The 26986-nt window shown below is 36.3% G+C and overlaps 1 protein-coding gene across 10 annotated transcripts in view; it reads left to right on the forward strand.

Annotated features, from left to right (window-relative positions):
• The window catches only part of BLTP1 (bridge-like lipid transfer protein family member 1), a 126719-nt gene that overhangs the window by 86679 nt on the left and 13054 nt on the right, over positions 1-26986 (forward strand). For 5 of the 10 annotated variants that reach the window (XM_065633095.1, XM_065633096.1, XM_065633098.1 and 2 more), the window contains 22 exons: positions 196-301; positions 3362-3459; positions 3817-4002; positions 4983-5151; positions 5657-5868; positions 7945-8143; positions 8712-8771; positions 10030-10256; positions 11178-11308; positions 12707-12830; positions 13850-13959; positions 15479-15569; positions 16113-16175; positions 17828-18072; positions 18715-18930; positions 20233-20413; positions 21591-21783; positions 24041-24202; positions 24322-24461; positions 25528-25729; positions 26132-26335; positions 26444-26623. In XM_065633095.1, coding sequence (XP_065489167.1) covers positions 196-301; positions 3362-3459; positions 3817-4002; positions 4983-5151; positions 5657-5868; positions 7945-8143; positions 8712-8771; positions 10030-10256; positions 11178-11308; positions 12707-12830; positions 13850-13959; positions 15479-15569; positions 16113-16175; positions 17828-18072; positions 18715-18930; positions 20233-20413; positions 21591-21783; positions 24041-24202; positions 24322-24461; positions 25528-25729; positions 26132-26335; positions 26444-26623 — 3499 coding nt within the window. The remainder of the gene's footprint in view (positions 1-195; positions 302-3361; positions 3460-3816; positions 4003-4982; positions 5152-5656; positions 5869-7944; positions 8144-8711; positions 8772-10029; positions 10257-11177; positions 11309-12706; positions 12831-13849; positions 13960-15478; positions 15570-16112; positions 16176-17827; positions 18073-18714; positions 18931-20232; positions 20414-21590; positions 21784-24040; positions 24203-24321; positions 24462-25527; positions 25730-26131; positions 26336-26443; positions 26624-26986) is intronic. The other 5 variants (XM_065633099.1, XM_065633100.1, XM_065633101.1 and 2 more) reach the window with 4 other exon arrangements.

Raw genomic sequence — 26986 nt, forward strand, 5'->3', positions numbered from 1 at the left:
TTATCCTTCCGTTTTCTGGTAGACATTCACAGCAGAAAAATTGCAGACAAAACTATTTAATGTTATTTTTTTTATGCCAGTAACAGTATGATTGGACTTGAAAAGATATGCCTAAAAAGTGAAAACGCATTGTTTTGAAAACATAGCTGTAGTAATTGTTTTAAAGTTTTAAAATAAAATTTTCAATTCCTGCAGGTTGGTTCGTTTGAACATAATCTCACAACTGATCTTTTAAATCATTTAGTATTTGTGCAAAAAGTGTTCATGAAGGAAGTAAATGAAGTCATACAGAAGGTTTCAGGTAAGCAGAAACTCTTAAAACCAACTTTAAGAAAGATCTTTAAGCCTGGTGGGATGGCAACATTGTACTGTTCTCTGGATCAGCTATTTATTTCACAGATACCATCATTTCACATCTAGCACTCCAGCAGCAGGGCTGCAGTTTGAAGTAATAACAGAGGCTCTGGAAATTTTTGTAGCTCTTTCAGAGACAAGATGATTTATTGGGAAGTGGAATAGATTTGTTATTCTGGACACGAGTGTGTCTGTCTATGACGTGACCTTGGCTGGGTTATCTTGTGTATTCACTTGTTCACCTGTAAATTGCAGATCGTTATATTGCATTTTGTAAAATAATGTCAGCAGATTCTTTCTAAGGAAACGAGTCGTGTACGGAGAAAATAGTGCCAATGCTGGTATTTGTTAGTGTCTCCTGATTCCTAGCTCTTCAATTCTTTACAGATAATGTATGAAAAAGGCATTTGGCTATTCATCAGATTGTTTTCTGTGTAACGCTGTATAATACAGAAATGACTAGTTTTTTTCTGTCATTTAGGCTGGTTTCTGTTCTCAGATGTTTTTCAGAAGAAAAATAGCGTTATAATTAAAAACTCAATTAGAGAACAGTTGCAAAATCACTCAGTGCTGTCTCTTTTTTTCAGTTTGCAATGGAAATCGCATACTGAATTGTGTATTGATCTGTTTGAGTAGAAAGCCAAAGTTACAAACCATTTATTTTCTTACATAAGAAACTTGGTCCAACTGAATCACAGTTTGTCAGTGTTTAAAAATAGATCCACTCACTTGCTAGTTTTTGCTGTTAGAGACTTTGTGTTCAAGAACTGAAAGCAAACCAAAAAGCTGAAATATTGTGCCATGCAGTGATATTTCACTTCAGCAAACATGTTCTATTACCCCACAGACTGGAAAATAGTACAAAATTATACTATTTTTCTGATATGTGACTACTTTGAGGGGAAATGTAAGGACTGGAAGTTTTGTTTGACAATTTAGTTATCACTTGGTAGCTTGTGTGGTTTTTTTTTTTTTTTTTAAATACAGGGATTTAATTTATTGTGGCTATTGTATATATATTAATGTATACAAACACACACAAACATACATAAAAGCAATGTTCAGGTCTGGATGACATGCCCTGAAGGGAGTTAGAAGATGAACGGGAGAAAATAGAAAATGTCAGAATCTCTGAAGGGTAAGAAGAGACAAATTTTAAACAGCCTGATGTTTGTTCCAGGCCAAATATATTAGCATCGAGTAATAAGAGAGCACTTAGGGGAAGCATAAACCTTCGATAGCCGTCATTATTCTCTTAGAACAATTTTTATAGAGGAGCATAAGTTGCTGAAACAGGAAACCTCTATTAGATTTCTTCTACATTTCTCAGTCTCTAGATTTCAGCATCTCCTCTGCTTTTATGTGAGGGATTTATTACCATTGCTGGTTCTTTGCTTTTCCAGACTATAAATTTCTATTGCAAGTAGCAGCCTGATGGTTTTTCAAATGTGACTGCTGCCTTCCAGATTGCGGTAATTCAGTGGGAACGTGGCGAGGTGCAGCAATCCACAGGTCTGGGTGCTGAATGCAGAGCAATGGGGGGAAAAAACAGTTTTTGTCCTTCTGCCTTGTAGCAAAGAGATTTATATGTCTTGAAAATTCCAGTTACTGTAATAAACTAAAATGTTTTTTCTAATTATGCTTTCCATTGCACTAAAATATTGACTGCATATTATCCTTATATAAAAACTGGGTAAGTACCAATTACTTAGGGCAAAGTTGCACAGATTAAAAGCTAGTTAATGAACAGAGCAGTTCCCGATAATTCCATCTGCAAGCTGAGGGGAGTGTCGATTTAAAGGCAGCTGGTGTCTGCTTTCAGACTCATAGCACTTTTTGTACTGGTTAAAGTTTCAAATCCAGCTTCTAATTTAGTTTCATTCAAGAAAGTTATTCTCACTTAAGTAAAAGGGTAGATAGACAAATTTGATTTAAAAGTAGTACTGCTTTTTTTTAGCTGGGAAGTGTTTTACAAACTTCATGAAGAAATGTTATTGCGAAAATAGCCTCTAATATGCATGTGGAGAATATATGAAAGATTAGTTGTCTAGCTCAGAATCTTTAGGTTACCGTAGTAGATTTACATGATCCTAGTTAAGGCTATTTGCAGCGGGGGAGAACAAAACCAAACCAAACAAACCCACAAAACCAAACAGACTAAACCCCACAAACCAACAAACAACAACCCCCCCCCCCCCCCGCCCTTCCTCCCCAAACAAAACAACAAAAAGAAGAGGAGATTATTAAGACTATTGGGAGAAGAAAAACACTAAAATAAAAAAAATGGTGTGCTAGAAAACTTATGGGTGCGGTGGTTTGTTGTTTTGTTTTGGGTGGTTTTTTCTTTTTTTAATCCAATGATTTTAACTGCCTATTCTTACCACCAAATAGCTTTAATTAGAAGAGTTGGTATATATGGAGAGAATTACTGGCTTAACCTTTTCCAGCAGCAAGCCCTTCCTATAAACTAAGATTGAATATAGATCCTATCTCAAGGAGAATTTAAGGCAGATTGCTCTGTCAGGTTAGGGTTAGGGATATGTAATTTAGGATGAAATGTACCAGGATGAGGAAGTAAACACAAATATAGAGTAACCATAGAATACTTTTTTCTCCTGTCATTGAAAAATATACTGATATAATTTCGATTCCTTTTTTCATGCAATTTGCACTGTATTGGGTCAAGTATTTAATTTTTTGTCAGATAACTAGGAGATATGTTGGTGCAGAAGACAAGTATCTTCTTCCAGGCTTTGTGCCCTCCTGTGGAAGGTTTCCCAGGATGGAGGAACGTGACTCTGCCTTGGTTCTTAGTAGAGGGCTATTAACTATGTGTAACAAGCTGAAGCTGCCACCCATGCCTTCCATCTTCAACCCGTATTTGTGTTTATAAATCTTTAACACTGTCTAGAATGAGGCTTAATTCACTGACACTTAAAAAAATGTCTATTTGTTTTAAAATGTTTTCTTTGTTACAACTCTGAATGTGTCTGTTTAATGTGTACAGGAGGGGAGCAGCCAATACCTCTTTGGAATGAACATGATGGCACAACTGATGGAGAAAAACCAAAAATTCTTCTTTATTCATTGAGCCTACAGTTTAAGGTGATAAGTTTATGACGAAACAGTGGTCCTAGATGCTATTAATGGCTTTTGGGTTTTTACCACAAAGTTTATTGAGTCAGGAATACTCTGCATGAAGAAAAAGACCCAACCTTAAGTTTGGTTCCTGTGATCTTTTAAAATAGCTTAGTGATATTGCATTGTGAAAAACAATAATGCCTTCTTTTTTTGCTACACAGTGAAAAATTGGGCTTGGGTTTGTGTTTGTTTGCTTTGTGTGTTGGGTTTTTTTTTGTGTTTGGCATGTGTGTGTTTTGGTTTGGTTGGTTTGTTTTATCCCCTTTCTCTTTACGTCTCTGAGCCAGATCCTAATAACTTCGTACCTTCCGTATTCATTAGGGAATTCAGGTGACAGCTACAACTCCCTCAATGCGAGCTGTGAGATTTGAAACTGGATTGATAGAACTTGAACTCTCAAACAGACTGCAAACCAAAGCAATGCCTGGAAGTAGCAGCTACCTCAAACTGTTTGGGAAATGCCAGGTGGATTTAAATCTGGCGCTAGGACAGATTGTTAAACATCAGGTTAGTGCTCAACATTTTTGCCTGGGGTGTTCTGACTTAATAGATTGTGACTGAAAAATACATAACCAAGTCAAGAGACTGTATTACACAGATTTTTTTTCTGATCTGGCTGTGGAGCAGCTGCAAAGTGTAGAGCGGCTGGGGAGAATGTTGGTTTTTTGTTTGGGTTTTTTTAAAAACTTTTTGGTTGTTTTAGGGTTTTTTCCAGTTTTATTTTTGTAAAATTTTAAGCCTTCTGCAGCACACGCTTGTGGAAACTTCATGAATATGCGCTTGTATTTTGTTAAATAGTCACTCAAAATAAATTTTTTCACTTGAGTCCAGAAGGGACTGAAGTTGATTTTTTCAGAAGAATTAGCAAATCTTCATTATGAAGGCCAGTGTACATGCATTAAACATGGAAGGACTCAAGTATGGTCATTTTTTCATGCTGTTATTGTCTTAGAATTTAGCCCTTTGCAACAGTAGTGGCCTTGCTGCTGAGTAAAATTCAAAATTTTCATTGACATTGCAATTATTTTTAGGGTACATGGATGAAATAAGATGATCAGACAAGATCCAAACTTGGCTAGACCTACATTTTGACCTACTTTGTCTTAGCTTGACAGTTGTATCTCTTGTATTCTTAAACCCACTGTTACCTGGAATCACTAATTCTATGATATGAAAATATTTTGTGATGCCTAGAAACAAACAAATACAAATCTTAATCTACAAATGTACTCTCACGAGAGAAAATCTTGATATGTAAATACTTATTTTAGTTAAAAATTTATTATAAATAAGGAAAATAACACTACAATTGGAATTTAATGTAAGGAAATGTAATATCCTCAAAGGAGCTTTGGTTAGAGGAGAAAAAGGGGAAAGGAGACCTCTTCTTGTAATTTTACATTTTGTCAAATGCAGGAACTTTGCTGTTTTTCCCTGTTCTAAATTCCTCTCTGCTGCAAATTTCCCATTTTTTTGAACGTTTTAAGGTTTATGAAGAAGCTGGCTCAGACTTCCATCAAGTTGCCTATTTTAAGACAAGAATTGGATTAAGAAATGCTCTTCGAGAAGAAATCAGTGGCTCATCAGATAGAGAAGCTGTGCTCATTACTTTGAACAGACCAATTGTTTTTGCTCAGCCTGTGGCCTTTGATAGAGGTACTGAAGAGACAGTTGCTACAAATTCGTTTTCATACTGAGGAAGCTATATATTTTTTTTCAGTGAGGCTTGATTATTCAAGATGCAGTATATTTCATGTCAAATCAGAATGTTATCTAAAATAAGTTAGCTGAGAAATTTACATCTACTTCATGCCAACAAGTTAATTCCTAATGTCAAAAACTCGATTTGCTGAGGTGATTAGTTTTCAGGTGGTTTGGAGAAGTTGCTTTTGTTAAATCCTTATCAATGAATAATGCTGAGAACAGCATTGTTTTCTCTGTTTTAATGTGTTAACTTTGATGCTAAATGATTGACTTTGTCCTTCTCCTTTGCAGCATGAACCTCTTTACTACATCCTGAATATTTGTTTGTGTCCATTGTTGTACATGCACTGTCTTAAAATAATGGAGAAACTGTAAAAATGAAAAAATTAGCTTGTGAATGTGAAGGGGTTTTTTGTATGTATTGATTTCAATTAAGATTTCTGGTTTCTTCAAAAAGCTGTGCTGTTTTGGCTGAACTACAAAGCTGCGTATGACAACTGGAATGAACAGAGAATGGCTTTACATAAAGATATTCATATGGCTACAAAAGAAGTAGTAGATATGTTGCCTGGAATCCAGCAAACCTCTGCACAGGCTTTTGGGACCCTGTTTCTTCAGCTGACTGTCAATGACTTAGGAATTTGCCTGCCCATCACAAACACACCTCAGGTAATCAAAATATCTGAAGCAGCGTGACTATTAGTCTGTTGAAATGTCCATTCGTATGTGGTACATGACTTTTATGTCCATTAGTGTAACTTTTCATCACACCACCACAGAAGTCGTAGGATGCCGATAATTGCACGAGTGACGTTGCTTGTAATAGAAATGTTGTTCTCCTTGATAGAAGGACTAGGCTATGCAGGTTTCAGCTGGTACGTGTGTTTTGGGGAAACACAATGGATTCTTGTTTACACCACATGAACTCAGCACTTTGGAAAGTCCTTGGAAATGTTTCAGATGGAACATATTTTCTTGCAAGTTTCCATCACAAATTCCAGTTAATCCTGTATTTTTCATATGAGTATAGACAGAAAAAGAAAAACTCTGAAAACTCTTGCCTTTAATGTATGTTCCTTTTTTAATTTATTTGATCAAAACAAGAAATGAGGTTATGAATAACTTTGAGAAAGATACAGAGATATATGTATGTTTTCAAAAAATACTTCTATTTAGGGACTCAGACTGGGTTAAAGAAACAGATTTAAAATGCAGTCATGCACAATAAGTATATCACTGTAGTACAGGGTAAGTCTAATCAGTTACACAGAATGACGTGTTCTTTAATGTGCAGTTAACTAGTTTCTGCATTAATGTAATGCCCACACGGTGCATTGTGTTAATGCAACTGGTTCTGTAAGGAAACTTGCGTGTTGTTTCTGGAATCCCTTCAAGTGTGATGATGAATGGCTCAGTAATGCGTTTGTAGGTTAATGCTTTGTGGCCGTGCAGCTCCAGTTCCACTGGCTGTGCAGTATCCTGAGCTTCTTGACATCCAGTGCAGCATGATCCAACGTGTTCCCCGACGTGACATTTAGCTGAACCTATTGATAGTTCCTTCATATAGAAAGGAAGGCAGCAGAATCAGTGGACCTAGCTTTCTTGAAAATCTCCATGTTTATTCTCAGCTAAGAAACAATTCTGTGCAGACCTGTATTCCTCCTGTTCTTCCATGCTTAAAAATGACTGCTATTATGCCTGTTGCTTCATATATAAGGTGATGATATGATCTGCACCTCTTTAAGGATAAAATTGAAAATACTACATTTTCAGTGGGCAGAGTTTAAAAATACATGAAGCAATAAAGCATTATTAGGATAGATAATGTCAGATGGCTTTGAAAGAAAACCTTGGATTCAGAGACTCTTCGTATGTTGAACTGGGAGTATTCTTAATGGAGAATAACTCCAGAACAGGAATGAATCATCTTAGTGGTGTAGAAAGAAGTAGGCGTAATACATAGAAATATAAAGGAGTAATGAGGCAAATAACCTAGAAATCATAACAACATAACATTTTGATTGTGAGTCTTCTACCTGGCAGCTATGGACAAACCAGATTTAATTTTGTGCTCTTACATGTAACAAATGATAGTAAATTACCAAAAAAATGCATTCTGGCTTATGAAGTCTTAAGCTATTTATAGAATAGCGTGTTTACAATACTTACACTGGTTCAGAAGAAGTCTAGCTTTATAACAGGCAGTATGTGGGCATTTTTGCAGATAAAATAGCAAACCTTCATATGCAAAGGACTGCAAAAAATCAGGCAGTCAATCTATGTGTTTAAGACTCTGCATAATTATAGATATCAAGATAAGCAGAAAAAAAAATCACGTAAAATTTAAAGACACTTTTTTTCATTGTACTATCAACTCACGTGCAGCCCTCCTTGGAAAAAAGAATTGATCCTGGGCTTATGTTCTGTGGTCACAGGGTCATATGGCTTATAGTGCTTGATCATCTAGTCCTTGATCAAACATGGATTTTCTTTCCTTTTCCAGATGAGCTTGAATCTAATATATTTACAATGTAGGTGTTGCATTTGCTAGAAGACAACAATGCAAGACATTGTACGGACAGATGTGATGGTTTTGAAACTTTCTGCAGAAAAGGAAAAATACAAGAAAATATGAGAAGGGGATCAGTTTTCTAGTGTGGAAAGATAAACAGCATTTAAGGCATGTACGATATCGCTTGGACATTGCAATGACTAGTAAATTCTCTCTGTGATTTTATTTTCCAGTCTAACCACACTGCGGATCTCGACACTGGCTCTGCTTTAGTCCTAACTATTGAAAGCACGTTAATCACTGCCTGCTCCTCAGAGTCCTTGGTTAGCAAAGGTCATTTTAAAAACTTCTGTATCCGCTTTGCTGATGGTTTTGAGACAAGTTGGGATGACTGGAAACCCGAAATAAGAGGAGATCTAGTCATGAATGCATGTAAGTGGGTGTGATTTCATAGTGGACAACACTATTTCAGATATAAAAGCATTTTTACCCTTTCCTATGACTTTTAAAACTGCTGAAGTTTGCCTAGAAAGCTAAAGCAAACACCTTGGCCTTTTGAAAGCAAAATAATACGGATCTCAAAGGTCGTATTCCTTCTTTGCTTTCCTTTATTAATAATTTTGTTGCTATATGTCTCATTGTAAGCAATTAAGCTCTGCCTGAGAGATGTTGGAAGAGTTGGATGCATTGCTTTTAGATAATTTTTAATAGTTTAATATAAATTATTTTCATTTATATATAGATATATCTTTCATTATGGTGAAGATGCTAGAATTTATATGGTATTTTAAGTTGATACAAACTTGGATATTACCAAGTAAATTCACTTTACTAAAGAAGAAAAGTCATTCAATGGGGATTAAAACTAAACCTCCTATCAAACCTGACTCATGCTTTTATTGTGGAGGGCAAAAGATTGACATGGAATGTGGAAGGGCTGGTATAAAGCAACTTGGACTCTCTGCATAATCAGTGTATGTGCTTCATATGCTTCATATAGGTGTTGTGCCAGACGGTACCTATGAAGTATGTTCTAGGACAACAGGACAAGCGGCAGCAGGTAATACACTTTTTTAATAAATCAGTTCCTATATAAAGAAAGCAGTCATAAAAGATGAAAATTAAATCCTTTGATAGCTGTGTTGTAATTTAATTTGTGGTTTGGGTTGGTTTGTTTTGTTTGTTTTGTTTAGTATCACATTTTTGTGGTAAAACTCTTCAATGTTTTTATCTGTGCCATCTTTCCAAGCTGTTCCAGGTTTTGAGTCACATCAGCAACACTGGTTTTAGACTTTTAGGTGCAGGAAAACACACAGTGTAGATACGTTTGTTCCTTGGTTGGAGAATAGTCCTTTATAACAGCAATGGTGTCCTAGTGCTTCCCATCCTTGAGGCTGCTAAATCTTCCAGTCCTTCTAATGCCGAGACTGCATCCTGAGCTTCTGTTCCTCCCTCTCCACTTCCAGAGACAGCTTCTGTTCTTCCCAAAATCCCTCTCTTCCCAGTCTCTCCTGCTGAGTTGTTTGGAAATTCTCCTCAAAAATACCTGGCACTCTCTGTCTTGGTCATCATACATGCTGTTTGCTTCTTCTCATCTCTTTGCCCAAATGTTGCATCTGCGGTGTCTCCTGTCCCTGTAGTTTTGCTTGTTGTCACCCACTTGCTTTTTTGTGCTGGGGAGACATAAAAATGGAACACATGCTGCAACCATTAAAATTTTACCTCAGATGGAATTTTGAATGGAGAAAAACAGGATGAATCAATTGAGAAGGAAAAACAATAACTTGTGTTGTTCTGCTTAAAGCATGTTCTGTATTTTGATGCTGAAAGGTAGCAATCCTTAGAAGAATCCTGGGAAGATATGATATTCAGCAGGCACGTATGCATATATTATAATACTTTCCAGCGTCATTACTCGAGACTTGAAACTAAATATGTCAACATTTTTACATGCAGATGGGCATCCTTTAGGTTTCTTGCTGTTAGAAAACCTGTTCTGGAATAGTGTACTTGGCTGCAATTGTAAGAACTGAAGTGGGAGATGCTCTCTTCACCTTGGCTGAAGGAAATGTACTTTCATTAGGTTTGTCTGTGTACGTCATTTGTTGAAGAAATACTACATAGCTGTGAAGTACTTCAGCAATCATTTCAGTTGTAGAATATGTTTTCTTCAAAGTTATTCCCAAGTGGGCAGAAAAGACAGTTCCTTGTAATGGATAGACATTGTCTTGGCTAACTAACACAAAATTCACTGTGGGGATTTTTTTTTTTTAAAAGAGGAAAAACTGTTCAAACTTTTTTTTTTCTTTAAAATACAGAAAGTAGTAGTGCTGGAACCTGGACACTGAATGTGTTGTGGAAGATGTGTGGTATTGATGTCCACATGGATCCAAACATTGGGAAAAGACTGAATGCTTTAGGCAACACCCTCACCACGTTGACAGGCGAAGAAGATATTGATGATATTGCTGACCTCAACTCTGTAAACATAGCTGACCTTTCAGATGAGGATGAAGTTGACACTATGTCTCCCACTATACACGCGGTATGTGAAACAATCAAAGTAAGCGCTACTAATTGGAAAAGGCATGACGAAGTTTTCAGAGAGAGATCATATGGAGAGATCATAGCCCTGAGTTGAGTCCAGCATGCTACTCCTTATAGCTCATGTAACTCATGTTGCAAATACAAAACATTCGTGTGTTAGTTTTCTGACTCCCTATTTCAAAGGCACAGAATCACAGATCATATTTTTACTGGTGTTACTTGGAAATATTGATCTGGATTTGAAAACATGGAGACACAATACCTAACTTCGGGTATGTGAATTGGAAAAGCTGTGGCTGTAGGTAGGTTTTCTTAACACAAGAGTAAGTTACTAACATGAACAAATTAGAAAAAATTCTTTTTCGGTAATTCTACCCAATGTGCTGCTGACCTTGCTTTTTAATTTCACGTAGCAACGTTTTAACAGATGTTCTTTAATGGTTATCTCAAATGTCTCTTGCCTGCCAACGGTGAATATGTTATCCCAGAACACTAACATTCCTGTTTGTTGTTTAGAAATCAGGTGGAGGTTCATTATGTGGAGATGCACCCAAGCTAACGTTTGGGCAGCGGATTGTAAATCACCTGCTGGGCTTGAGCCCCCCAAACCATCGATACTCTGTTCCTGTAGAATATCTATTGGGGTCAGCGGAGTGTGATTATCTTCAGTCTAGCAGCTCACATGTGAAAGCAGGCAGATCCTGCTCATGGGGACATGTATGTAGTAGTTACAGTGTGTCTAACTGAATGATGGGGTGTGGATCACCGGAAAAAATCCAATCAGGTGCCTTTTGAGATTAAACTGATTCTTTTGCATGCACTAGTTCAGATTCTAAGGTGTGGAATTCACTTTCCCTGTTGTTAAATCATACTAATGTCCAATTTTTGAGAGCATTAATTCAATGTTTATTTTAAATAGGAGATTGTTGATCACCGACGGCAGGGAGCTTCCAGTATCCAAACTGGAGAACAGCGAGGAAGAAAACTTGTGAAACGTTTAGTTGATATTAGAGAACTCAATGAGCAAGCTAAGGTTATTGATGACTTAAAGTAAGTTGGACTTTGCTTTCACTCACACAAAGTTTGGGAATAACAACCTGCAGCTGACTTGTTTTCTGTTCTTACCACATATCTCATGGCATTTTGATGGTCAAGTGGCAATTGTTGTTTTTTTTTAATTTAAAAAAAAAATAGTCCTTTTGGATTCCCTAAGAAAAAAATTATATATGCAAGTTCTCTCTCAGATTTCTCAAGTTCTTCCCCAAGTGTCAAATTAGTCTGTATTCCTTTTGGTTATGCATTAAGATGGCTGATTGTAATCAGTTTCCTATTGATGCAAAATTGTAGTTTCATCTTATTATCATCGTGATTACTTTGACAAAATGTATTACTTTGTAACTGTAATAAGCTTAGTCTCATTCACTGATAGAAGAAGAATAAGAATATTTAAATATAATATTTTTGCATCTTGTGATATTTTTAAAATTAAATCTCACATGCTGTACTTGAGAAAACTCTGAAGAATGAATGATTTCAAATTTCATCTGAACTACTTATGTGATTTTTATTTAAAAATTTTTGCAGTTGTGGTTTTTTTGGTTTGCTTTTTTCCTTATTCCCTGAGACACAGATCTGTCTGGAATGGGAGTACAGAGCTTGGTAATCATGTGTTAAAGAGTAAAGAGGAGATGCATTTTACTGCTCGTACTTGGAATAAAATTGCTGTCAGCATTCAGAGGGCAATTGTATCTGACCTTTGAATTTTAGGTTAAATATTTCATCTAATAGAAGTTTAAGAATGAAAATGATGTTTTGTGCCTGCCTCTTCTCAGTTTATGAATGCTTCAGTAACCTGCGATTCTTTGAAAATAGCAGTTACTTTACAGAGTTTTCTAAATTGTTTGGCGGTGTGTGTTTTCTGCAGGTGATCTGGTACAGAAAGCTGTCATTGCTGTAACAGGGCTTTGGACTGTTAGAGCAGATTTACCCGTTATGTTTCTTATTAATTAAACAGCTGTCATGTGATTGAAAGTGTATAGGAGGTCCTTAGTCTAGTTGTTACAACTAGGGCTTTTTGGAACAAGAGAGTTGCTTCATAGCCATTCTTAATGTCCACCTCAGCATCACGTTAGCACTGTTCTTTGGGGGATCTCCTTGCACGCTCGTTTGTTGCACATCCTCTGTCTGCTCTGCTAGGTCACTTGGAGACAGAAACCTTAAAGTCAGAGTGTCCTCTTAAGGACAAAGTATTATACATGACAAAAAGTTGTATCACGAAACAAGAAGAAATCTTCTGCGGCTGTGTTTGGCACTGGTCATAGGTAACTACTGAAGAAAAAAGGATAATTGCCAGGGAAAGCAGAACATCATTGCGACCCAGATTTTGAAATGGTGAAAATAATGTCATCTATTTGTAAGATAACTCAACTATGATTTTTATCTCCCCAGAAAATTAGGTGCAAGTGAGGGAACTATAAATCAAGAAATTCAGCGCTATCAGCAACTGGAGTCGGTGGCTGTGAATGATATCCGCCGAGACGTTCGTAAAAAGCTACGTAGATCCAGTATGAGGGTGAGCAGTATAAAGTTAGTTTAAAAATATGATAGCACTTGCATTGTATATTTCTTTTCTGCAGGTTGATTAAAGCAAGGAAAATGTTAGTAATGGAAAAGGAAGATTAAGAATATGAAATAGTTCAGCAAGACCTTTACCTGTAGAAGGAGACAGGGAAAGGTTTTTCTCCCTTGTAATAATGGTGATAGGAAAATTAAAATTCCGCAAATACTATAATGTAAATGGGTTTATTTGCACACTCACAAGAAATAGTCAGAAGATGTGTAGTTGAAGATGTGTATTTGAAGATGTGTTGTTTATTCCGTGCTCTTAGCAGATTTTAAAATGATTCCTTGCTGGGCTGCTGAATGCAGATGCAGAGGCAAGCTTGTTAACTGCCCGGGCAAATGATAGATACCAATTGTGTTCTACGTGGCATGTGTGCTTTCTGTATGTGTGTTCTATTTATGAATAAACAGTATAGCTGCAGAGTTAGGCAATGTAAAAATAAAAACAAGCTACTAAGGAGGGACACTAGAAGAAGAAACTGGACAGAAAGCAAGCACTGTTGTTGGTAATCCACAAACATTTGTGGCTTTTGTCCCAGACTCTGATAAACCTGGCAAAACATTATTTTCAGAGTGTCCTAGTGCATGAGCTCCAAGTATGGTGCTTCATTAATAAGAAGAAAAGATGTTTCAAATAGTAATCTATTTGCAGCTCTTTTGTTCTCATTTTAGCTCATGTTCTTCTGTAACTGTAGTAGCTGGGAAGGATGCCTGTCGAAGTGGTCAGATTATTAGCTCTGGGTATACTTTTCTCCTGGCAACAGGACTTTGCCAATTCCAGCAGGTGTGAAAAGTGAACAAGTATCCAGTGACAAGATGACTATGCTGGCAAAAGCTGATAAGAGATGCATTGTAATTATTATGGAACAAAACAATCTTTTTATTTTACTGGCTCAATTGTGTAAAATAGTATTTTAACTTGCCAGAGTTCTTCTGTGTTCTCAGTGTTGCACTTCAATATCATTTTAGGCTGCCTCCTTGAAAGACAAATGGGGTCTCAGCTACAAACCCAGCTATAGCCGATCCAAGACTATTTCAGCATCAGGAAGACCGCCTCTGAAGAGAATGGACAGGACAAGGTAAGCTGCTGGGGATTTGAGGTCTGTGATAGCATCAACAACAGTGTACATAACAGAGGAAACATTGGACTTGGGCTGTAGGAGTTCTTTTACTATAGGCAGCAGCTATATGGTGGCACTAGGTAGGAGGAGATCATTTTTGGAAGACAGGCATGTTCTAAAACGTAACTTTTCATCTTTTTTGAAACTTCTTTTTTGACAAACTTAGTAGTGTGTCAAGTGAAGAGAAGTTTCCACTTTGACAGCAACTTAGGGCTTTTTATAGAATCCTGCTTTCAAGACAAACTGAAGAAACATGCTTAAGGAAAAATGGCATAGTGTAATCATTTTGATTTCTGCACTTGATTTGCAATTATCTGCCTTAACAAAGGACTGTTGTAATGAGAAGGGAGATTATTTTTTGTGTGTGTGTGTGAATGATAATTTTCTTTTATTATCTTCACCTGTATTTGTGTGTATTGGTTTTCTTTCATCATCTAATGGCTGGTGGGCAAACTGTAGTTGTACAATGATGCCTCCTAGTAAAGTATTTGCTTTGGTTTTAGAATATATGTGTTTGAGTCTATTGCTCCTGTAGATCCAGTTGAAGCGTTCGAAGCTTGGAACTAAAAATGTGCTGCACTATTATGTATTAAATAGAAAAGATTTTAAAATAAAAAAGGTGGAGAGGAGTGTTAGATTTCTTTGGACTTTTTTCTATGAGAATAGAAATTCTTAATAGAAATTTGCTTCAAATTTGAATACTTCTGTAGAAGTTAATGTAAATATATAAATAATCCAGATATGAAAATATCAGACAGCAGATATTCCAGCAAAAAAAAGCTTTGTAAGTACTCTAATTTTTCAAGGTGCTCTTGAAAAGGAATCTATCTTCTAAATCAATTAGCATTCTTGATAATTACAGCAGAGGAAGCGTTGAAGGTGGGAAGGTACTAGTTCAAGATCCGTCAGAGGAAAACCACTTTCATTTTACCTTTTCACAAAGTTATCTGAAGAGAACCAGAAATTGTATGGAAAAGTTACTACGGCTTTTCTGTTGCACTATAAGGAACACAAAGTTTTGGAAAACTTCATGAGTGCTTTGGTTGTGAATGAAAAGCAGTTTACATATACTGTAAGGCCAAATAATTAATTTCAGTTGCATCAGAGAATGCATATTCTGCCAACTTGCTTTATGTCCCATGTGGTAGATCAGGAATATCTTATTTTTCTGTAATTTCTGCATGTTGGCTCAGGACTGAAAAACTTACATAAAGAAATAAGCAGAGATTGGCTAGTGATAGACTATTGGTAAACTAATGTGTAGCTTCCTTCTCTTTCTTTATCCCGCTCCTTTTTCCTTTTCATGCACACTAAGTTCTTCCATTATGATTTTATAATTTCTTTTGTAAAAAAAAAAAAAATGTAAGTACTGGCTATACTATTTTATTGCCTTCTATTTGTGTAGTTAAACGTTTGTGTGAACATAAAATCCTATAGTAAAACTCAACAAGCTGTTGTCTTTTGGTTTTGCCTATAGCTCTCGACTAGGAGACAGTGAAGATCTCCCAGATATTCATGTAGATGCTGCATCTCCTGGGCCAAGAGTAACTTTCAACATACAGGATTCTGTAAGAATTACTTTATATACCATTTAGTTATATTTCTTGTACCATTTGGTCACGAATTCATGAGATGGGAATACCTAGGCAGACCAGAATTGCTTATGTGTTTTTGTGTGTCTTTCCATGCGTGTGTGTGTGTGTACGTCTCAAATTATGGATGTGGTTTTGGAAGATAGATTTGTATTGATAGGAGACAGATGTGTTTTGGTTTCTTAACAAAGAAATTGAAACATTAGGGAAATATTTGAAAATGGTAATTTTTTTTAAGGCTGACACATATAGAAGTAATACAATCATTTTGGAATTTTTACCAGAAGTGTGCAAAAAAATCATCTAGTACTTTTTATGTTTTAATATATTTAGAGTTTTAGAAATGGGTATTAGTCAGTTTGCTGTATCCCTTCTCTGTGTTTGAAACAGATGTTTGAATCTTTGGTTTTGTGTGTTGCTATGTTTCCTCATTTTTAAAATGTTCCTATTATGTTGTTTTTACATGGCTGAGATAATTGTAATTGTGTTAATTTATATTTGTTTTTATTTCTAATTAAGTTGAATAAAACAGCTTTGGGGATTGCACAACAATCCGTCTGTCCAGGGGAAGGGTATTTTCAGGTATTTCTGAGAAGAAACAAGTATTCTTTGCCAGAGAACTAATTTATCTCACAGGGAGCTGCTTTTCAATGCTTCATCTCTTCTGCACTCAGCTAAACAGAATGTATATCAAATTTGAAAACATTTAAATGTAAATGTGTGTACATTAAGCAGAGCAACACAACTGGTTATGGATGAACTTTGCAGAGCGTTTCTACACCCTTATGTAGATGTAAAACTTAGTAGTTTTCGTAAAATAAGTTACCGAAATTTTGTTTGTATATTTATGGAGGCTCTAATCAAGGCTGATGTGAAGTGACATAAATCTAGACTTGAGAATGTGCTTTACAAGAGGATTTTGGTGTGTGTGCACAGGTGTCTTCATTTGTTACATTGTGTTCCAAGATTGCGGGCATCTACAGCAGTACAAAATAATTGCCTAGGTGGGAGGACATCTTCAGACACTTTATTTCTGGGGGAATTCCTGTATTTCATGTAGAACAAAAGATTTTCAAATAATAGTGAGTAGGGAATATGCCAAAACTTAATACCCAGAGAACAACTGGTGGATTTTTTTAATTGTTTTGAAAAAAGGGGATAGGGAAAATAGTACAGATTTGGGTTTTTTCTTAGGAAAACAAAAGAAAATAAGCAAAACCGAAAACCCCAAACACAAACCAACAAAAAACCCCAAACACAAACCAACAATAGCAAAACCAAACAAAAACAGCTTCAGGAGATAGTAGTGTACCTTTTTTTTACCTTCCAACTTGCCTCACACTCCTAGGAAATAAATTCTTATTTCTGATAGGTAGAAATGAAACATAGAAATGTACTTTACACATTTATATATGTTTACATTTAAAAGTTATCCTACCTTTTTTTGTTGTTATATAAGGCCAGTTAGCTTAAGTTTTGTTGGCACAGCAAAATGCTTTCAAGCACTTAGACGTATCAAATGTTTAATATGAAAAAATAATTCTCTTACTGACATTATAATGCCCATTCTGAAGTTCAGCAGAGCTCTACTTTGAATTTGCAGATGACGACTGTGTAGCTCTATAGTAACGCTGCGTAGGTAGTGCTAGCATTAAACTAACCCTTGTAGATACTTTTCACGTTTCATTCATGTTAGAGAAGTTAATGTTCAAAAATTGCTCATGTGGTGCTCGTGGCATGCTTTATGTGAGAAACAGGAGGCCTCTTTCGGAAATTTGGCCTGCGGTTCGATCTGTGTTAAAGCACGTTTGCTCAAGAGCGCAGCCCAGGACTGTACATTCTGCGTTAGCATCCTGCATGCACGCCGCACTAACCCTCCTGGGGCCTCTGCAAAGGTCGTGATGATTTTTCCTGTGTCTTGTTCTTTTCTTTCAAAATATTTTTTAAATTTAAATGAAGTGTTTCCATTCCTTCCGATCGTGTGAATCAGTCAGAGCATGATACATATGCAGCTAACAGATTGAGCTCAATCACTAGGCAATGGCAAATGTCTCCCCACCAACTTTTCATTTCTTTCTTTTTCATAATCCATCTTGCAATTTCTATTATGAGGAACTTGGGAGTGAGAGATTCTCACAGCACTCTTGCTTTCTAATTTCCAGAGCTATTGAATGCATTCTTGATGGAAAGGAAATCTGTGGAAATTTAATCTCTTTTTGTCTTTTTATAATCAGTTTCCAGAAGAGACAGAAATGGACCTTCTGTCTGTAACTATTGATGGTCCCTCCCATTACTCATCTACTAGTGAAGGCTCATGCTCGGTATTTGGTTCACCCAAAACTCCGGTACTCTTCTCACCCGGCATTCCCTTCCAGCCTGAAGAAGGACGTCGGGATGACAGCTTATCATCAAGCAGTGAGGACTCTGAGAAGGAGGATGACCATGAAAGAGAGAAGACTTATTTTTATAGGAAACCACCGTAAGTAATGCTCCTAAAGAAGAACACAGAGGTTTAGAAAGTACACTTGAAATATTGACTTTAAAGCTACAAAATCTGTTACTCATGAAGGACTGAATTTTGCCTGAAGGGTGTATGTGGAAGGCAGGGGAGGTCGTGTTTGGCAGAGGTGAGTCTGAGGGAAGGAGGACTTCTGATCTGTTATTTACAAAGGGGCAACTCTTAGAAATTTCAAGCCTTGGAACAGAACAAAAGAACTTGGAAAGTGACTTTTTGCAGCATAGAGCAGGTTTTAGTGGGACCAAATGACAGATTTTTCAAATACAGCATACCTTTCAGTTTTGTCTAGTGATTATACTTCTACAAAGTGCACGTAATGATGTAAATATTTACAAATCAGGAAATTATTGTATGTATTTTTTCATTTCTTGTTTGAGAATTTAAGAAAGGCTTAGATCTTTGTAGTACCCTATACAATGAAAGGATACTTAGTAATGTGTTAATGGAAGATGGATCACTGTATTGCTGTATAGCAGATAAGAACTTTCCTGGAAAAAGCCTTAAAATGTTATATACTGAGCACAAATATAGTCTAAGGATGCCTCTTACCATCCGTTCAAGTGCACGTCATGCTAACAGATAATCCCCATTGTGCCCGAGCAGGAGCACCTCTCGCAAGAAGGCAACCGGCTTCGCTGCCGTCCACCAGCTCTTCACCGAGCGCTGGCCAACCACGCCGACCAACAGAAGCGTGACTGGCACAACCACAGAGAGAAATATTGACTTCGAACTTGACATCAGGGTTGAAATTGATTGTGGGAAGTGTGTCCTGCACCCTACCACGCTTCAGCAAGAACATGACGACATTAGTTTACGGCGGTAAGAAACATTTTACTTAGTTGCCTTATGAAGAACAGGTTATGAGTACTTTATTCTGCCATAGCTGTTTACTACATCTGATACTTCCACCATGTAATTTATGACCATATGTACAATAATTAATGATTCTTAAGCACTGACCTCTTTGAAAAGCATGGTTGTATAGATTAGTTTGTTCTCATCACTTTATTTGTAGCAGTTTTCACTACTTCAGTAGAATCACCGTAAATCGCAATTGTTGTGGCTGAATATGGCGTGGTGAATTGTATGTGTTTAGCTAGAATCTACATATGCCTCTCTCCTGTTTTTATTTTTTTTAAATCATATTTTACTTTCATTAACATCGTAGGCTTTTCAAGCACTTGGATTATTTTTTTTTTTCAGCCTCCAAAGAAGTAACTTTACACCTTAGTGAATCCACATGTTATTTTGACTAATAATGGGGCTACTGTTGTGTTTTCTTATGATCTCTGAGGCCTCCCATTATTTTCTGAGTGTAAAAGCATACTGATATTACATTTCTTAATTAAACGCATATTTTTAATTATCCGAGATAGCAGAAGGTCTTTACTTCTGATCTTAATAAAGTTTGATCTCATCTTCAGTTTTTAAATTCTCTCCTGTTTTCATGTGTATGTGATTGGTGATCTAATGGCAGCTTTACTTCTGAAAATTTGATATGTTATTAATAATGTGGTGAATATTAAGAAACTTGCTTGTCAAAGATAAATCTTAATAAGTGTAGTATAAGGAAATGAGATTTACTTGTTTCAATTGTAAGAAAAATGAACAAATGAGAAATACTTTTTCTTACTAAGAGTTATACATAGATCTATAATTAGAAAGCAGTTTGTTTTCTGTCTTTCCAAGACACTTTTTTCCCAAGAATTGGTGCAAAAGAAAAAATAATCTCTTAAGAATTTATATGAAAACAGACTTTACAGCAGAGAAGGAAAATTGTTCAGTATTTTCTGCATATCAAGGAGTTTTCACAGATCATGCTGGGTAATGTAGATGAATTTGACTGTAAGAGTGAAGAGCATTGGAAAGTTTTTCTCTGACATAAAATTTTGTAGATTTTGCTGTCTGAAATAATCACATCATGAAAATGGCAAAACCAGAGTGGGCAGACAGAAAGGGAGTAGAGGTCACAGAAAGTACAGAATAAAGCAGGGATTTAAATGCTGTAGTTGATACTACAAATTTGGTTTAGACATGTCTAGTTTATTTAATAATACAAAATACACTCTTATTAATATGAGTATTAAGCTTGTTTTAATAACATGCAGTGTTTTATTTTAGGAGTTATGATCGGAGTTCCAGAAGTTTGGATCAAGAGTCTCCTTCAAAAAAGAAGAAATTTCAAACTAATTACGCATCTACTACTCACTTACTTGCTGGGAAGAAAGTGCCGTCATCTCTACAGACAAAACCTAGTGATGTGGAAACAACGGTGTTTTACATTCCTGGGGTGGATGTAAAGGTAAAAGGAATGTATAACTCAGCAGGGAAACACTTGTTCTTTCTCTGCCCAAATATGATTTCAAAGCAAATACATTGTTACAGTATGTACAAGTTCATATATACAGAGCACCTTAGCAAAATATTTTTTTTTTTCGGTTATGTAGATACTGCTAGAATATGAATAATGATTTCTATAATGCTACACTGAAAACTGATAGATGCTTTTACCCTCATTTTCCGGAAAGGTGGGACAGAGACACCCAAAAGCTTGTATGTACCATCAAAACCAGCTATGTCACAGGACACTCACTAACAAACAGTGTATGTGACATTACATAATGAAAAGAAATATGTTCCATTAACACTTCGGTGTCCAAAATTAGACATTTGGTTTGGATATTTTTTCTCTGACAGGTAATTTATTTTGTATGATGATTTTAAATAAAGAAGTTTGCTTCAGTGTCTGTAATTCGTGGGAAGGGCAGCTTGGTAGCTGGCCACTAGCACATGAAGCTCTCACTGTGTCATCTGTGTTGCTTGTTATAGCAGGCAGAGTCTGGGCGTAAAAACTTGTTATGACAATGTTCTCTCTGTACGTGTCCATCTATATTCAAGTATTCCAGGCTATCTTCAGGAATAAGTTATGCCTCGGGTCCTGCCCACTGCTTGTAGTCAAATTTAGGAATAACTAAACATTCTCTACAGCTTTTGTTATGTTCTGTATTTTCATTGGTAGCGTATTATTATGCACGTATAGGAGGCCTGAACTCTTGGAATATTTTATTATTTTTAATTTTTATGCGACTTTCTGTATGCAGTTGTGGAATAGTTCCACATGCAGTAAGAAACCAAGCTATGGGAATAGGAACAAATAGTATGTGGCACAGGTTGTGTACGATATAACAGAGCAACAGAGCAAGTTTTCAGCATTGTTCCTTAATAGTTCACTTCCTCTTTTTCTCTGTGTTTCCTTGATATTTCTAAAGGTTTACTAATTTTTCTTTTTTTTTGTACATAGTTTTCAGATCTTTACGTGCACTGACTGTATCTGTAGAATGTGAATTGGAATGTAAGATATCTTACAAAAATATTTTTATAAATAATGCAAACAAAAAGAAGGGAAGGAGTGACACCAAACTGCTGTATAGAAATTGAACTACTTGTATGAAGTAAATTGATCTTTATTTTCTTTGCAGTTGCACTACAACTCAAAGACTTTAAAGACTGAGTCACCAAATACTTCTCGAGGATCCTCTTTGCCAAGAACCCTTTCCAAAGAGTCCAAGCTGTATGGTATGAAAGACACTGCCACATCTCCTCCTTTATCTAGCACTATCCACAGCAAGACTAACACCTTACTTCCTCCCCAACCCCCACCCATCCCATCAGGTACTTATAGGCAATAACTTTCTAAAACTGCCATGCATATATATCTTTGCTTCACATAATCTACTAGCTTTAGATCTGTCTGCATATTACCTGAAGCGCAGTATTTATCAACTCTTAACTTGGGCTGCAGAAACCTGATCGCAGAAGCACAAGTGCAGTTCATAAAGTTACATTTTTAGAAATCTCTTGCCAAACCAGTCTCAGTAACATTTCTGCCGTAGTCACCATATCCAAGTGATGGGCAGTCACTGCCTTCTCCCTGTTCTCATTTAACAAAGTAATGCTTTATTACTGGAAAGCAAAGTTTAAGTATCTGTATAAAAACTGAATGCTGCTTGATTTATTCTTCATAATCGAAGAAAAAAAAGATCAGATTAATCCTACCATATTTGAAGAATACTTTCAGCTTTCTAGTACCTTCTGTCACACAAGTTATGCGTAAAATTTTGCTTTCTGGAATTGGGTTATTTCTTGTAGTACTGAGCAGCTGTTCAGATGTATTTTTATTAACCAAATACCAGACCAGTGTCCTCAGCTGTTGCAGGCCCTTAAATAACCATGATTTGGAACAACCTGAGTTCCAATACTTAAAGTTTTGTTCTGTCTCCAATGATTCCTGTTTTCAAGCAGGAGTCCTTGGTTACATCATGTCAGATCTAGAGGTATGTAGATTGCACCTCCGACTGGAGATTTTCACTCTTCTCTCCTTTGGCATTTGATAATTTTAAAAACAAAGCCAAAATTTGGTCAAAATTTGAGCAGCGAAAATTAATAACTAAAGAAAGTTTTGGTGGTTGGATTTGTTGTTGTTATTTTGTTTGGTGGTGGTTGTGTGTTTGGTTTTGGGATTTGTGTTTGTTGGTTTTTGTTTGGTGGTGTTTGTGGTTTGGGAGTTTGTTTTGGGGTTTTTTTTGTTGTTTTGGGGGTTTTTTTAATAAAAACAGCTGAGATGCTGGGAGAGAACAGTGAAACGGGGACACCTTCCTCAGATACCCATGTTGTTGAATCATTAGCTCTTCCTCCTTTAAGTGTCCATCCTCTTTCTGATACTGAATATTGTGTAATCTTGGTTTATCCTACTTTTCTCCAGTTCTGTTCTGTATTTACTTATCCTCTTTCCAGTCTTTGCCTTTGAATTTTTACCATGTTGTGTCCAGGTATTGAGTCTTGTTTTTATATTTCTGAGCTCTACATTTTGTGGTCTTAGAGAAATTGCACTTGTATGATGATATGTCTCCCAAAAGTAGGGATTGCAATTACTTTATTTCTTTATGCATTGTATTTTTATAAACATTTATTAGTTCTGAATTGTTTTGAAACACATTTATCGTTATTTATATTACTTTTATGATATTACTTTTCCTCTGGAATGGAAACCACATTACCTTAGTGGTGTTTGGTCTCCAGTACGAGCAAGGCAGGACAATCTAGTCAGAGGCAGTAGAGAGAATAGTTTGCATAGTATGAAAATTAAATACTTGGGTTTTTTTTTTTTTTAGCAAATAAAGGATTTTTAAGCTCTGTCTTAGTAATTTAGTTAATGATTCTATTTTTCTTGGAGAATTTAAAATCAGTATCTTCATTTATCTCTATTCCTTCTAATAGCTGTATTTCATAGAGACAGTAGTTAAGCTGGTTCTAATAGCTTCTGTGTGTATTTATATTTTGGTAAGTGTAGATCCAAGGGCTCTTCCACAGATTTAGAAGACAACAATCTTTTTATTAGTTTATACCCTGGCTAGCTCTAAGCTTTTAAAAACACCGGTTTAGAATCTTCAGTTATTCTTTGCATAAATGTGGTAGAATTTGCCATTTAGGATTTTAATATTTTGATGTATTTTCTCAGTTTAAACTGACATTCTTTCCAGTCTCATGTATTTATTTTTACTAATTCTACTTCCATTTCCAGCCAGCTGTGGTTACTTTGCATTGTGTATTTGGAGAAGAATTGTGTATGTCTGATTTCAGCGCTAGTTTTTAAAAAGCAAAGTGGTGACAATGAAATAAGGGCGCTTGATCAAGAACATGTGCAATGGAATTTCAGTCAAGCATGACAGACTAGTAGTCACTTTTGCATAGTTTTCTTAGTGAAAACTTGTGCTTGAATTTTTTCTGACTGGTCTGACTTATGCCTTTTTAGATGATGATACAGAAAACTAGAGGAAACTGCTGTTAGTTATGAAGTATCTTCTAAAATTTATCAGTTACTGTTGAGTGGTGCATTACATTAGAAAAATTTATCTTTTAAATGTTGCAGCCAAAGGGAAAGGAAGTGGTGGAGTGAAAACAGCTAAACTATATGCATGGGTCGCGCTCCAGTCATTGCCAGAGGAAATGGTGATCAGCCCGTGCCTACTGGACTTTCTAGAGAAAGCTCTTGAAACCATTCCAATTACACCCATTGAAAGGAATTACACAGGTGAGTTGCACCTTTGTTTTTTGGTACTCTGTGCTTTTTCTTTTTGGTCTTCTGGTGGCATTGAACTGCTGTTCCCTTTTAAATTCCACTTTCTAATGAGTTCTTGTACTTGTTAAAAGCTGTTAGTTCACAGGATGAAGACATGGGACAATTTGACTTACAAGATCCCTTAGAAGAGTCCACAACATCATTAGTATCGTCCTCAACATCAGCGTATTCGTCCTTTCCCGTAGATGTGGTGGTTTATGTACGAGTTCAGGTGAGGTTTTAATTCAACATTCAGTGTAGTTAAGTAACTTCAGTCACAGTCTTTGAGATAATCCATGTTTTGATGTTTGCTTTTTAAAAACTAAAAATATTTTAAAGTGTTCTTTCTGATATATTAATGTCTAGTGTGATGATAAAATAGGATTTATTTCAACAGAAGTTCTGATATATTGTAGTCCAATTTTGAGAGCTCTTTTGAGAAGTCACAGAAGTTATGAGCATTTTTAAGCGCTACATCTTCCTTAACTCTTTTGGACTTTTCTTGAAAATGTCTTTCATAATTAGTATTTATATCCATTGTTTATAGGTACCATTACAAACCAAAAATAATAATTAACGATTTTCTCAGTTTATATGGAAAATGTAGGAATATACAGTTACCATCTACAAGGCATTATTCATACTGCTTAATATTTCCTGTGTCTGGGCTTTTATACATCAGAGAGAAAAGTGTTACCGCAGAGTGATTCACAGCACTTGACCTTGATCTGAATGTTGCTATTATGTATTTATACTTTGCTCAAACAACATTCTTCCTTGTATAAATTTGATTATGTGCCCAAGCTGAACAACATATTCTAACAGATGCACTTTTCTTTTTATGCCTATGAAAACTAACCACAACAATCTGTAGCCTCTCTCGGCTTTTACTGCAAACTCATCTAGCCAAGAATGCTGAGGGAAGTCGAGTCTTTGAGCATCAGCTCAAGAGTCAAGTGATTCTGTACAGTTCTCACTTGAGATGAGCAAAGCTATGAATTGACTTGGAGAGGTGGAAGAGAGGAACGTACGTGTTCTCTGCTGCATCCAGGGCTCCTGTATTTAACTTTTCTAAAAACTAGTCCGAATAATAGCCCTCGTGTTGGAGGGATTCCCTGAAATCAATTTATCTGTATGAACTTGTAAGCAGTTTTCTTACTGATTTTAAAGCCTGTCTGAAAAGGCTGTAATTTTTCTTAGATTTAGAAAAATACATAGCACCTAACAAGTCAAATTTAGGATGTTTTTAGTATTTCATATTCCTTCACTGAGTGCTTTATTTTCTTTTCGTGTTTCAGCCCTCTCAAATCAAGTTCAGCTGCTTGCCAGTATCAAGAGTTGAATGTATGCTGAAGCTGCCTTCCCTGGATCTTGTTTTCTCTTCAAACCGAGGAGAACTGGAAACACTAAGTACAACATACCCATCAGAAAATGTGCTGGTTGCTAGCAGTATTTCACAGAGTGGCTCAAAGAATTCAGTTAGTAAATCTGGAGTACCAGGTAATACGTGTATGAATGTTCATACTGTATATAGCTTGTTGCATAAATATAATGTTCTGTTGCCTAAAATTAGAGCAGAAGATAAGCTTTTACACACCTTAACGCTAGATGTTTATGTATTGGTGAGTTCAGTAGGATTTCTTCATGTCGTATCAGTTTCCTGTAAAAGCTTGCACAGACACGGTATATTGGAGTTTTTCTTGCATTGGTTAAGTGAGTTCAGTTATCTGCTATAAAAAGCTAGCATCAATATGTAGAATATTTAAGCTACATTGCTGCTACAAGGGCTTAATTTGATGTGCATTTGGTCTGTATAATGTTGCTGTTAACAGGCAGTATTATATCATGTTTGAAAATGCTTTCATACTAAAACTAACTTTTGCACAAAACCGTTGTCTTCAGGTTCGTCCCCTGGCCTAGGCAGCCCTCTGGGCAGAACGCGGCACAGCAGCAGCCAGTCAGACTTGACCACCTCTAGCAGCAGCTCTTCAGGCCTGAGCTTCACTGCCTGCATGTCCGACTTTTCCCTTTACGTGTTCCATCCATATGGAGCTGGCAAACAAAAATCTGCAGTTACTGTTCTAACCCCTGGATCAGGAGCCTTAGGTACAAGAACTATTGCTGTTGTGAGCGTTGTTCAAGTTTGACATGGTTTTTCGAACTGGAGATTTGAAAAGGTCACAGAATATTCAACTTTCTCCTTTCTGTTTGTAGGTAATGTGGATGAGGAACCGACTTCAGTCACTGGCCGGAAGGATTCTTTGAGCATAAACCTTGAGTTTGTGAAAGTCAGCCTGTCACGAATAAGGCGTACAGGAGGTTCCTCCTTTTTTGAGAGTCAGTCTGCAAGCAAAGCTACGAGCAAGATAGATACCACATTGATAAACATATCTGGTAAATGCTATATTTCATTTTAATCTCGCCTGTTCAGCTAATTAGAGAACTGCTGTTCCAGTGATAGACTTTACTCTTGCAGCTTTTGTAGATGTTATAAGAGAGCCATCTCCTTGTAGTGTCTAGTAAATTTTTTGCTCTCTTTGAGTGAAGTAGGGATTGATACATTAAATTTTAACAGTACTTAGAGTACCTATTTGCACACGCACCTTTTTAGCCTCCTGTTTCATTTAATGTAACTAAATGGGCTTGCTCAAACGCATCTGTGACATCAGTCTGAGTGACCCTAGAATATGTTGAGATTGTACTTGCTCTGGCTTGGATGGAGTTAACTTTCTTCATAGCAGCCAATATGGTGCTGTG

Source organism: Caloenas nicobarica, chromosome 4 (genome assembly GCF_036013445.1).
Source record: "Caloenas nicobarica isolate bCalNic1 chromosome 4, bCalNic1.hap1, whole genome shotgun sequence".
In the NCBI taxonomy this organism is placed as follows: Eukaryota; Metazoa; Chordata; class Aves; order Columbiformes; family Columbidae; genus Caloenas; species Caloenas nicobarica.